General features: G+C 36.4%; 1 protein-coding gene across 3 annotated transcripts in view; it reads left to right on the plus strand.

The window, feature by feature from the left end:
* LOC138020290 (uncharacterized) overlaps positions 1–14790 on the plus strand; it is a 37619-nt gene that overhangs the window by 14209 nt on the left and 8620 nt on the right. For 2 of the 3 annotated variants that reach the window (XM_068867304.1, XM_068867297.1), the window contains exons 3-8: positions 10568–10726; positions 11213–11371; positions 11858–12016; positions 12504–12662; positions 12992–13141; positions 14487–14566. In XM_068867304.1, the coding sequence (XP_068723405.1) occupies positions 10568–10726; positions 11213–11371; positions 11858–12016; positions 12504–12662; positions 12992–13141; positions 14487–14566 (866 nt within the window). The remainder of the gene's footprint in view (positions 1–10567; positions 10727–11212; positions 11372–11857; positions 12017–12503; positions 12663–12991; positions 13142–14486; positions 14567–14790) is intronic. The other variant, XM_068867310.1, reaches the window with a different exon arrangement.

Below are 14790 nucleotides of genomic sequence, written 5' to 3' on the forward strand. Positions count from 1 at the left end.
CATTGTACCAATCGTAAAAACTCGATCGATCATTGATTGTAAATGTATATCCATTTTTCTCCTGATGTTGACCATTGGCTGGGGCTCTAATTACATCATCAAGTTGGAAACGCACCAACTCATTTCTTTGTAAAAATTCACTTGTTCTAAAAGCCATTTATACTATTATATTATATAATTTTGCTGTCATGTCATTTATTTTAATACTCTACGCCTTCTTTTTGCACCTGATCCTGATATCAATCTATTGAGGATCATATCAGTACTTTCATCTCGCTTTTTAATGGGTGAGGATGGAACAATTGCCCTTTGTGTTGTAGCTCCTTTTCTCAAATTTGCCAATTTTTTCATTATCAGGTCTCCTGACTTTTCTGCCGCCGCCTTACCCAGACGATCACCTGCATGGGAAACCCCTGATTCTAATGCCTTCTTTGCTACTGGCTTAGCAAATTTCTTGAAAACAGATGATGCCACACTCTTTAACGGTTTAAAAATATTATCAACGATAAGTCCAGACCCTTTGTGTTTAAAAACAAATCTACCAAGTTTTGGATGATAAAACCTCTTGAATTCATACGGTTTCATTTATACTTTTATGTTATATTATTCTATGCTTTTCAAAATCAGTGAAAAAGACGTATCCGCTCCATTCAGATTCACCAATCTTTTTTTTCCATCGGTTATCTTGATTCTGATTGATGAAATCGTAGTTTTATTAACTGGATTAAATGTGACTCGTAGCGGTTCGAGGGTGAAGGAGTAACTTGGTTTTAGTACACTGGTTGAGAATGAATAAATGATGTCTGTTTCTTTGCCGTCTACAAGTGATTTGTTGATCAAATCACAATGAATATTGAGTATTTCTGTCTTGACTAAGATTCGGCACTCTCGATCCAATATGCGTTCCACTTGCCAATATCTTTTTATCAAAACCTATCAGGTCATTGAAATTACTTGCTCTCAAATCATTTTGGTATTTATCAGCCAATACAATCGTAACCCTAAATGTTGTGTCATCGAATTCAATAGTTATCGGAGACGTATACTTGTCACCAGCTATTTTGTATCCCGTCAGATTTTCTATGTATGTGTTGAAATCTGTATAATTCCACACACCGGCTGGAATGGTGATGTCTTTGAAAGTTAAACCGTTGTCTGAGCTGTATTTGATCAATTGATTTTTGTATCCAGCATTGACATTGAACCAAGTGAATGACATGCTGATTACTCTGTTAAGACCAATGACATATTGCTTGTTATTGTCTAGAACTATAGGTCTGGTAAAATTTGTTGTAAAATCTTCTGGTTTGTTGTCCTCCACATCTTTCACACTATGAGATGATAAAACTATCTCTTGTTGCATTATATAATAAAGCTACATTAAATTTCGAAATATTGTTTGTATAATTTACCATATTGTGATCTGTTGATTGTCGACGTTTTCAATAATGTGTCCAATATAGAAACACCCATATTTCGCATGTAAACGCTTGTATTACCTGCCAATATCTCACCAACGATTAAATCCAATTTTTTTATAAGTTCTTTCGGTTTGTTGAAAAATATAACATTACCACCTTTTCTTTTTCGTCTGATTCCAGAACCTTTTATTGTTCCCAATTTGGTTTCATAATGTTCAAGATATTTATTCAAGACATTTTTAGCTCTGTCTATTCTTTTGTTCAACTCTTGTCTTTCTGCTTCTGAAATTTTGCCCTTCTTATATTGCGTCGTCACCTGTGCTTTATAACCTCTCAAACTGTTTCTTTTTGTTCTAGTTTGGGCTAAAATTTTACGAAGATATGCTTTGGATTTTTTGTCATTCATTTCTGGTAGATTCAGTATTTTTTCAACTGAATCATAATTTGGTACTTCCATATCATTCAATATCTCATTAGTCATATCTTCATCAGCCATTCCATAATCTATCTCCTCATTTTCATCATATTCTGGTGGTAATTCTGGTTCTTCAGGAAAGTACTTAGGATCAACATGAATCTCTTTTTTTCCTTCCAGAAGATCTTGTAAAGATTCTTCATATGTCGGCGGTTTTGGAACAAGTTGTTTTTCTTGCTGTGGTGAAACAGGTTATTCAAATAATTCACCAAGATTCATATCTGGAACTTCATCCTCTATATCAATGCCGTAATCAGGAACTTCTCCTTTCTTCAGTGGTCGTTTTTTCCTTGGCAACCTTGAAACCTGATTACTGTCAATAACATCATCTAATTTACTTGTAATTGGTTTGAATACTTTTGAAAATCCCTGTTGACTGGTCTGCTGACCAATATTATGCTTTGTGATTGCATTATGGACATAATTGATCTTATCCCCTAATTCAGAATTACTCTTTGCGAGTTCTTTCCACTTAAGTAAACTCATTTATTGTTATATTGTTACGTTACATAAAAATGGAAATTATATATAAAAAAATAACGTTTAACACCATGTTAAACACCACGTTGAACACCCTGTCATCGAAATAATATGCCCATATAATATAGAAATGAAAATACCAAATTATGATACTGACGATAAAGTCACATCCAATTTCAAACAAATATATGATTTCATGCCTGATCGATGCTTCCGCATGCTCATTTGTGGACCTTCTGGCTCGGGAAAAACAAATACACTGATGCATATGATTTACAATTTGTTGTACTTTGATAAAATATACCTTTATGCAAAAAACTTAGAGCAGTCAAAGTATCAGAATCTCATGGATACGTTCAAACCAATAAGTGATGAAGCTGGTTATGATGTTATTGAAGCAAGCACTGATAAAATCATTCCTGTAAACGATCTTGACAGTGAAAATCAGAAATTGGTAATATTTGACGATTTTGTATGTGATAGAAACCAAAAGCCATTAGTTGACTATTTTATTCAGGGAAGACATAAAAATTGCAGTGTTATTTATCTCAGTCAATCATATTATAAAACTCCAAAAGACATCAGATTGAACTGCTCACATTTTGCTATTTATGAATTTCCAAGCAACAACGAAACATCGCTTATTTGCAGAGAAAACAATGTGTCAAAACAATTATACGAAAAAGCAACTGGTGATCCTTACAGCTTCATATATATCGATAAGCCACGGAAATTTACGACAATGAACTTCGATGGAACAATATAACCCATATACATATGAGTTACTCGAACGGTAAATTACCTGAAGACACTATTTCGCATGACAAAATCATTGAAATAGTGAAAGGATTACCTGGTGTCGGTTTTAAACTCACTGATGACGGTGATTATGATATTCAGAATAAAAAATTGAGAAATGTAAATTCACCACAAGCGAATACCGACGCAACCACTAAGAGTTATGTTGATTCAGAGGTTTCAAAGACATTAAAATTGGATGGAAGCAGTGTAATGGTAGGTCTTCTCGACATGGGCAACAATAGAATCCAAAATGTTGCACCAGGAAGGCATGGAACCACTGATGTATTAACACATCTACAACTTGAAGCCTTTTATGCAGATCTGAACACCAACACTGGGAACATTGAAATACAAAATCCTATTGACATGAAAAATCAAAATATAATGAATTTAGCTGATGGTACTTTACAAAACGATGCTGTCAACAAAAAACAACTCGATTCGAAAGCCAATTCTTCTTCACTTGGTGATTATCTGAAAAAGGATGGATCTGTGGGTTTGACTGCCAATTGGGACGTTAATGACAAAAGGATCATAGATGTTGCCGATCCTGTAGACAGTAAAGACTGTGTCAATTTGCGTTATTTGGATCATTATCTGAAAAGAGATGGCAGTTTATCAATGACAGACGATTTAGATTTGGATGGAGCTGATATATTGATGGCAAATGGTAAAATAAAAGGTTTATCAGATCCTGTTGACAATACAGACGCCGTCAATAAACAATACCTCGAAAGTCATACCACAAACTTGAGATTGGGAGATTATTTGAAAAGAGATGGGACACAGGAGATGACTGGAGATCTCGACATGTCAAACAAAAAAATAAAGAATCTTGCTGATCCAACAGGTGTAAATGATGCACAGGAAAAGGTTACGTTGATCGATTATTTTTGGATGCACTTCGATTAGACGGTTCAGCTAAAATGACAGGCAATTTGTATATGAACAATAAACGAATAATCAATGTAGCCAACCCAACAGGAAACACTGACGCTGTGAATAAACAATACCTTGAAACACATACCACAAACTTAAAGTTGGGAGATTATGTGAAATGAGATGGAAGCGTTTCTATCACAGGCGAGTTCGATTTTGGTGACAATAAAATAACGCAAGTCGGAAACGGTTCAAATTCGACTGATGTAGTGAATAAAGGATACATTGATACTGCATTAGCCGCCAAACCAAATGTCAATCAGGTTTTGTTACGAGATGGTACACAAGATATGTCAGGCCATTTAAATATGTCGTTCAACAAAATAACTAATGTCGATCCTCCTACAGACAAAGGTGATGCAGCAATTAAAAAATATGTCGATGATGAAACAGGTAAAAAGCCAGATATAAATCAAGTCATTTTACGAGACGGCAGTAACACAATGACTTCTGATCTAGACATGTCTCAAAAAAGGATCATCAATTGCGGTGTTCCTAGAAGTTCGTTTGATGTCACTCGAAAAAGCTACGTTGACAATAAGTTTTCAAGATGTTTAAGATTGGATGGATCCAATAAGATGACCTCAAATCTTGACATGAATAATCAACGAATAACAAATCTCGTAAACGCCACACATAATCAAGATGCCATAACTTTGAAGCAAGTGAATGACGGTCTTGCAACTGTTTCCACCGAAAACAATAAATATACAGACCAAAAAATAGCGGAGAGTCTTATAAGCACACATGAAAATCGAAATAATATTTTGGCGTATGCAATGGAGGACGCAGACGAATTTACTTCAGATTTTGGTATTCAAGACGTCAGATTGATAACCTACAATGATTCTCCCCATCTCAATAACAAATCGACGATTGCATTCAAAGTACGTAAAACAACCGATGGTTCTAGTCTGTTTAAAGGACGATTCGATTTTAATCTATACTCATTGACAGAAAAGGATTTTTCGAATCAATATACCATTTGTCTTGAGATAATTTTTCCCAAAGATGCAATATATGATGAAGAGTTCAATTCAACAAAATTGACTTTTGACAAACTGAACATGCACATCAATGGATTTAACATAGTCAAAATAAATAACGATTACAAATATTACCGAACTGTATTAAATCTTTCACCAGACGGCACGTCTAAATTCGTTCAAAGAAGATTATACACAACAATAGAATGCTTATATGACAACCTTAGTCCAGATTTGCTACAATTGTATGCAATTATTTATGGTATAAAAGGTGAAGCGAAAAACAATCTCGATTTTACCATATATGATTATGAAAAAGCTTATGAGGTTGCCAACAATGAATTTCAAATGCATGTACCAATCGACATGAACAACAAAAAAATCACAAATTTAGCACAACCAACAACATTCAATGACGCCGTTAATGTATCATATCTCAGGAGCAATTCGTATTCATCGATCATAAGAGGAACCACTTCAAGATCGACAGTTTCTCATGGATTTTGCATTTTGACTTGGTTCAGCAGTACTTTGATGAGTTTCCCGGGAATGTATATCGAAAGTATAACCATTTTTTCTGACAGTACATACCCTGTTTCCACCAATCACAGATTGCAATTTTCTAACGCAGGAAGACAACCTTCTTATCCCGTCGATTTGTCATCACGTACAAACACCATAATCAACATCAACAGAGCCTTCCCTGAATACACATTGGGATTGTATTTCAACGCAGGTAATCCAAGAACATATAGATACTCGATTAAATACAAACAATTTTAATGTGTCTAAATTACATAAATGACTTTATACGCAAAAAATCCCGATGGAACCGATTTTCTAGATGACGATGGAAATAAAATCGAATACACGGTAGATTACATTTCAGATTCTGATATAATCGATGACTACGAAGTGCGACTTTTCACAAATGATGACGGTCTGTGGAAACCGATTTCAACATAATAGCAAAACCCGCCGAAAATGACAATCATGTTGTTGTCAAATCACAAGTCGGAGACATTGTCAGAAATTCGTTTCTGGATCTATGGGTTAGTGAATACCTTAAAACTTACTCCAGTTGCACTTATCAAATGGACAGAGCAGATGTGCAGACTGTTGAAATGAGTGCAGCAAGAAAAGTTGAAAAATTATTTGACAAAAGCAATGAAGAAAGTGATGCAACACAAACCGATTTGTCCAAACGACCTTTGTTATGTACAAAAACTGAAAAACACAATGGTCGATATTTCCTCAAATTTAGTGGAACACAAAAAATGATATCGCAAGTTGGTTTGAATAATGACGCAGTCAATGTATTCATCGTTTACAGAATGACTTCAAGAGGTTCACCACAAAGTTACTGGAACAATGGTCTTTTTGGTCACGATAATGGTGGTTATGATAAATTCATAGCTCATAGCGGATCAAATCTGGTTGTTTCAGGAGCTGCTGATCCTGATAAATGTGTTTATGTAGGACCTGCTTCCAGTTTACAAAGTTTTTTGAATCTTGGAGATTACAGTGAAAATGATCTTGGTGAGTTAAATAAATGGCATTGCTTATCAGTTCACTGGGACAATAAATCGTCACCTAAGACAGAGAAAAGCAAGATATACTGGAACAAAAAGCATATTGGTGATTTTACATCTGACAACCGTGTTGGTGGAAATACAACTGTTTTTGGTGGTTTGAATGCTTCTAGTGATATTGCTCCTCTTAATGGCAACATAGCCTTTTTCTGTGTTTATCTGGATTTTATTTTGGATAAAAGAACAATACTAGACCATCACACTATTCTTATGCAAAGGTATAATATAACGTAATTGTATATGTATATCAATTTATTGCTTGAATATGTTAAATACAATTTTGAAAAAACAAAGGAAAAACATCCAAACATTGACGATAAAATATTAAAATCAGCACTTGTTTACAGATACCTGTATTTTTATCATCTCGAAAGAGATATATCTGTAAATAAGATTCTTGAACTCAATAATGGTGAAATAGGTCTTCTTGGATCAGGTAGTGGCTGTCTAACATGGTTACTTGAAAAGATCTTCGGTTGGATTGATATATTAAATTCACATAGTGTATTACATGATGCTTCCGGGAGGTTTTATGTCCACCATAAGCTCGGTAGAGGTTACACTTATGCTATTTCAGAAAAATACACAACTAAACTGATTAAAAGATCACCTTTTTGTGGTCAAGTCAGTGATATACTGTATTGTCTATGCAGACGATTAACAATCTAAACTATAATTATGACTGACAAACGAAAAAAAATATTTGACTGGAATCATATTTCAGATTCACTGACTGAAGATCAGGTTGATGAACTAAAAAGCTACTATAAAGCGTATCATAGGAAATGCTGGGCTTACAAGCAGGCTGTGAAAGGGTATAAAAAATTAAAACTGATGGGAAATTCTATTTCTGTCATAACTGGTACTGGTGGAATTATTAGTGCTGTTGTAACTGGCGGTATAGCCCTAGTAGCAATAAGCACTTGTGCTTTGTTAGTCAAGTCTTACATGGATTTCCAATCACTGGATCTTAAAATACAAAATTGCACATACGCATACCAAAGTTATCAACATCTATTGAATTCAATAAAAGACATGTTGAGAAGCGGTGATTTTCAACCATCGTTTCACACAGAATTAAAAAATGTAGATGATTTTGTGACTGATGTTTGTCCTAGTGTTGATAAGTTATACGCTAAATGCAATGGCAAATTCATTCCTTAACTATTGTGTTTATTTCATCGATTATCAGTGTCTTTATGTCCTTCCAATATTGTTCATATGATTGAAGTGTCTTTTTGGATTTACTCATCTTGACCTTTTCAAAAGGAAGATCAAGCATTTTAAATATTTGTTTCAAAATGAAATTTATGTTAATTATACGCTTTCTTTCTATATTCACAGATTTTACGACCTTACCAATTTCATCAAAAATTCTCATTATTTTGTCTTTGTTTTTCACTGTTATTTGAAAATTATTTTTGACAGCAATGTTGTTGATTATGTTTTCAATATAATATTTTCTTTGGTAAACACTTTTACGATGGAATCTATGCTTATTTGAGTGAAAATCTACAAATTCTATAAGTGGTTTATAGCCATTAACTGTCCCACATTTTTTACAAACTAGCATATTATTGGCATTCACTACATCAGGTTGACTGCAGCATTGCTCAATTTCTTTCGTATATTTCGAGATTTGCTTATTACAAAATGGACAAAATATTTCTTCAAAATGTGAAAGTTCTTCATGAAATTCTTTACAACTCATTATACTATTATCATTATACTATTATCATTATACTATCATATGAAATATTATTTTAAAAACATATAGATTTCCAAAAATAGTAGAACAAAAATACTAGATCAAAAATTGGTAGCCATTAAATGGAAAGTAGTATGAGTTGGGAGTAAGAGCACATTTTTGCAAAAATGTGCTCGTACCCCCAACTCCTATACTACTGAAGTTCTATCAAATGCGAAGAATTGCGATAGATGCGCCCCATATAATAAAGTGTCTTTTTGAAATACTAGAGAGAGAGAAGTTCACTTACGAGTGGAAATATCGACCAATTGCCCTGCTTGTTAAGTGTTCAAGTCATAATTACATGAAGTACCTACTTGCCATAATACAAACCGCTTTATTTACAACAATGAGCAACTAAAGTAACTTACAATACGCGCAACACTTTCCCAAATAGAATAATCCTATACTACCTAGTTATTTTTAGCTTCATATCTGAAGGTTTTATTTACAATACAAGGAATATTTCTTGCTTAATGCCTGAATACAATACAAGGAAAACTACTGAATATCCCATCTATATGTTTACTGTATGCGGGTTGGCCCATACAGTTTTGAGCAAGACTTCAAAAGCTGCCTTGCTGTCTTTCTTCTGGACCGGTACTGCTCCCAATATCTGCCAACGTTTTGGGATCTCACAACGTCCCATTTCAGCACAGGTCGACTTAAAAATGCAGTCAGGTAAAACTCCTGACGGGGTGGGGGAGGGGAGTCCTCCCCTGTATGCTACATTGGTAGCCCAAAGTGTATGATTTTTTAGCCGTTTTGGTCTTAAATAGAGTATGGTTTGTTCACTGAAGTCTTGAATTGGGTACGTTTTTTAGAAGAAGCTACTTCTGCATCATTTGGCGATAAGAACGTTTCTTTTTTCTGGGAGTACCTCCCGCCCCCATGGGGTAAAACTATGGTAGACAGAAGCTTAATTGTTGTAAAATGAGACATAGTGACTTAAGGTCAACGGGTTCCGAGAATCCCTGAAACCCTATAAAAGAGGTTAAATAACCGTGACGCACAAAAGGCACGCATTTTCACTGTAGATTTCTTTTGTGTTGCTTTTGCCTTTAGCAGCTCTTGGAGGGAACTAAATAACTTCATTAAAACAGCAAATTCTCAGTCGATTGAGTCATTTGTGAACTACTTATGATTTGACCCCGGAAATTAACGAGCATATTTTAGGAAAATGACTGCAATGTTGTCGTGTTCCTCACTTTTGACCTTTGAACGCCACTTTATTACAACAGCAGCTCTGATAAATTTTGTGAGTAAATAAAAACAGGCGTAATAGGTATTTTAATTAGTAAGTGTTTTCAGTTTAAGTTCGGCTTATTTCCAGTAACCCAATTTCAGTGGACTGACCTCATATTGAATGGTGTTAAATTCGTCAAGAGCTCCTCCCATTTTTATAGCAGTACTCGATTTCAGGACGGATCGAAATCGCAGCAATGTGATTGGCAGATATTGTTGGCGTTTTCAATTCTTTGTTGAGGATACATATCATTAGGATCTTCAAACACTATCCTATTGATTTTGAAAAAGTCTCACCTTCTTTGCTAAGTGCAGCGCAAGTGACACTAACAGGTGAAAACAGGTTTGTCAGTGATACCAGTGTAAAAGAGTGAGCCTGTTACTCATTAATTAATTTGATTGATGATTTCGCGTGCGTACACTATATATACCTTTTACTAACCGAGTTCAAGGTCGGAGCAGAGTTGGTGGAGCGTGTGAGTATCGTACCATGAAACGCGTGATAGGATAAAATAATAGGGTCATCGTCGCGGCGTGGAAAAGAAAACTACTAGTTGAAGTTGTCGAGGTTTAAGTTTAGCCGGCCGTATGACACGGCCCGAAAAATTGACCAATCACAGAGCGCGTACTAACTGAGAAATTGACCAAAACCTTAATGGAATGAAATGAACAAGAAACTACAGCCCCTTTTATAGCATTGCTCAATTTCATGCAGTTTTTTATTCTTTGTTGAGGATACATATCATTAAGGTCAATATCCTGCTCTGCATTTTTTTACGTTTTGGATCATTTCTTACCATCCGCTATTTTGAACTCGAACAAGAGCGACAAATTGCGACAAAAATTGTAAATTTTTTTTTTCTTTGAAATCGATGGCAAAGAACATGCTATGAAGGTATCATATGCCACGGTCGATCGCAAGATGGGAACTGACACTTTTCAAAGCAAGGTAGCTGACTACGATACCACTGTTCACTTTGGTGCAAGGACAATATACACAGGCAATGCTGTAGACCATGCGGCAAAGGACGATACTGATGGTATGATTAGTTCAATGTACTATGACATAATTAATGTTCGACAGAAGCCCATAAACAGGAGCCTACAGTTCCAATACAAGGTCTATGTGACGGCATTTTTAGAGATGAAGCCGAGGCAAGCCCTAAATAGCATTTGGGCTCTACGAGTAACCATTCTCAATCCCATGGTTTTTAATTTCTCATGCACTGAGACTTGTGATTGGCTGAAAATATCTAGTTTTGCGGCAAGTTAATCTAACAATAACTGGGTGTGCAAAAGCGCCGTTCCACAACACAACGACGTTGTACACTCCTAATTATGGCTTCCTGACAACAAGAACATCGACTTGTAGACTGAACGCCACGTGCACAAAGCGATCAATATCTTAATCTGCATTTTTACATTTTGGATCGTTTCTTACCATCCTCTATTTTGAACTCGAATAAGAGCAACAAATTACGACAAAAATTGTAAAATGTTGTTTTTTCTTGAAATCGATGGCAAAGAACATGCTATCAGAGGATCATATGCCACGGTCGATCGCAAGATGGGAACTGACACTTTTGAAAGCAAGGTAGCTGACTACGATACCACTGTTCACTTTGGTGGAAGGACAATAAACACAGGCAACGCTCTAGAGCATGCGGCAAAGGACGATACTGTTGGTATGATTAGTTCAATGTACTATGACATAATTAAGGTTGGACAGAACCCCACAAACAGGAGCCTACAACTCCAATACAAGGTCTATGTAACGGCATTTTTACCGATGAAGCCGAGACAAGCCTTAAATAGCATTTGGGCTCTACGAGTAACCATTCTTAATCCCATGGTTTTTAATTTCTCATGCACTGAGACTTGTGATTGGCTGAAAATATCTAGTTTTGCGGCAAGTTAATCTAACAATAACTGGGTGTGCAAAAGCACCGTTCCACAACACAACAAGGTTGTACACTCCTAATTATGGCTTCCTGACAACAAGAACATCGACTTGTAGACTGAACGCCACGTGCACAAAGCGATCAATATCTTAATCTGCATTTTTACATTTTGGATCGTTTCTTACCATCCTCTATTTTGAACTCGAATAAGAGCAACAAATTACGACAAAAATTGTAAAATGTTGTTTTTTCTTGAAATCGATGGCAAAGAACATGCTATCAGAGGATCATATGCCACGGTCGATCGCAAGATGGGAACTGACACTTTTGAAAGCAAGGTAGCTGACTACGATACCACTGTTCACTTTGGTGGAAGGACAATAAACACAGGCAACGCTCTAGAGCATGCGGCAAAGGACGATACTGTTGGTATGATTAGTTCAATGTACTATGACATAATTAAGGTTGGACAGAACCCCACAAACAGGAGCCTACAACTCCAATACAAGGTCTATGTAACGGCATTTTTACCGATGAAGCCGAGACAAGCCTTAAATAGCATTTGGGCTCTACGAGTAACCATTCTTAATCCCATGGTTTTTAATTTCTCATGCACTGAGACTTGTGATTGGCTGAAAATATCTAGTTTTGCGGCAAGTTAATCTAACAATAACTGGGTGTGCAAAAGCGCCGTTCCACAACACAACGAGGTTGTACAATCCTAATTATGGCTTCCTGACGACAAGAACATCGACTTGTAGACTGAACGCCACGTGCACAAAGCGATCAATATCTTAATCTGCATTTTTACATTTTGGATCGTTTCTTACCATCCTCTATTTTGAACTCGAATAAGAGCAACAAATTGCGACAAAAATTGTGAAATGTTGTTTTTTCTTTGAAATCGATGGCAAAGAACATGCTATCAGAGGATCATATGCCACGGTCGATCGCAAGATGGGAACTGACACTTTTGAAAGCAAGGTAGCTGACTACGATACCACTCTTCACTTTGGTGGAAGGACAATATACACAGGCAATGCTGTAGACAATGCGGCAAAGGACGATACTGATGGTATGATTAGTTCAATGTAGTATTACATAATTAAGTTTCGACAGAAGCCTATAGACAGGAGCCTACAACTCCAATACAAGGTCTATGTAACGGCATTTTTTACAAATGAAGCGGAGACGAGCCTGAAATAGCATCTGGGCTCTACGAGTAACCATTCTTAATCCCATGGGTTTTAATTTCTCATGCACTGAAACTTGTGATTGGCTGAAAATATCTAGTTTTGCGGCAAGTTAACCTAACAATAACTGGGTATGGAAAAGCGCCGTTCCACAACACAACGAGGTTGTACACTCCTAATTATGGCTTCCACTCCTAATTATGGCTTCTAGACTGGTACTGGTATGCCACGGTCGATCGCAAGATGGGAACTGACACTTTTGAAAGCAAGGTAGCTGACTACGATACCACTCTTCACTTTGGTGGAAGGACAATATACACAGGCAATGCTGTAGACAATGCGGCAAAGGACGATACTGTTGGTATGATTAGTTCAATGTACTACGACATAATTAAGGTTGGACAGAACCCCACAAACAGGAGCCTACAACTCCAATACAAGGTCTATGTAACGGCATTTTTACCGATGAAGCCGAGACAAGCCTTAAATAGCATTTGGGCTCTACGAGTAACCATTCTTAATCCCATGGTTTTTAATTTCTCATGCACTGAGACTTGTGATTGGCTGAAAATATCTAGTTTTGCGGCAAGTTAACCTAACAATAACTGGGTATGGACAAGCGCCGTTCCACAACACAACGAGGTTGTACACTCCTAATTATGGCTTCCACTCCTAATTATGGCTTCTAGACTGGTACTGGTACTTTTCAAAGCAAGTCAGCTAAGGATGCTTTCAATGTTCACTTTGACGAAAGGAAAATAGTCAAATTCTAAAATCAAAGTCGTGAACTCTTCTGAAGTTATATCTAAAGTGGTTGAAGATGACGTAGAAATAAATCTATTTTCAAGTTTCTAGTTCTGTGACGTCTTTCGTATTGAAAATACAGCATATTGAATTTCCGAAGTTTTACCATGCGTGATACCGTAATAACAGGCTATTTTGTTTAGAAAAAAAGAAGTATACCCGTATGAACCTCTTCAGTTTTAGACTTTCAGGTACGTTAGGGGATGTGTTCATGCACATGTAATTTATCTCATGAGCGAAAAGTAAGCGCTTTCATCGCAAAGTGAACTCCAGATGTTTTTGTTGATTACTGGTAAAAAAAGTAAAGTCTCCGCTTACGAGCCAGAAGGCTCATCAGGCCGGCGCTTATCTCCGGTTTCAAGTAACCAGTTGATTACTGGCCGCCATGTTATTGTTGGACCACATGGCGTCTTCTAGAAAACTCTATAAAGGTGCGTGAAACGCTTCGACAAATAACTCAGAAACAATGTACCGCACAAACCTGAGAATTGGCGAAGAGGTTAAAAGATGTGTTTCCTACAACATTTCAAGTTCTTGACCTTGTTTATTGAACGATTTCGAATTTACTTTTTGTTGCGTAACAGTAAAACTATCTATAGTTTGAGAATATGAAAAACAGAGCAGCCTCCAATCTTCTCATACTCCGCATCTTAATTTCTCCATTCGCGCAAAACCACAATTCCCTGCGCCTTTGACCGTAATCCCTTGCGTTTCGAAGAAAAAAACTGATATGTCATTCCTCCCGATTAGAGAGCTACCTCGTTCGCCCACTTCACGCTCACTCAAATAAATTTCGTTTTTCAGTATTCTGCTAGATAACAAGACCTTGTTTATAAGGAGTAGTTTGGATATAGTGGCAACTCTGAGGCGTCTTTTCACTGTTTCTTGTGTATTTGACCTAGGCAAAATCACAACCACACAGTGGATATGGTATTGGAAAGACGAGCATCATATTTGGAGAAAGTACGGTGTAGACCAGGCGGTGAGTTGCATCTTCCATTAGGGATAGATAAAATGACGGCTTGAGAGACAAGTTGATCAAATGGCTTTCGCAAATACTCGAGGTCTAATCACAGTGCAAATCTTAAAATTCTAAACTGGAGGTAACGATCCTATTCAATAGTGAGTTCTTAGTTAGCGCTTTAAAGAGTTACCTAAAAGCAGGACAATTCAAATTTGTGGCAGCAGTAATTCATTTTCCACGTA

The sequence above is a fragment of the Montipora capricornis genome, chromosome 2 (genome assembly GCF_036669925.1).
Source record: "Montipora capricornis isolate CH-2021 chromosome 2, ASM3666992v2, whole genome shotgun sequence".
Lineage (NCBI taxonomy): Eukaryota > Metazoa > Cnidaria > Anthozoa > Scleractinia > Acroporidae > Montipora > Montipora capricornis.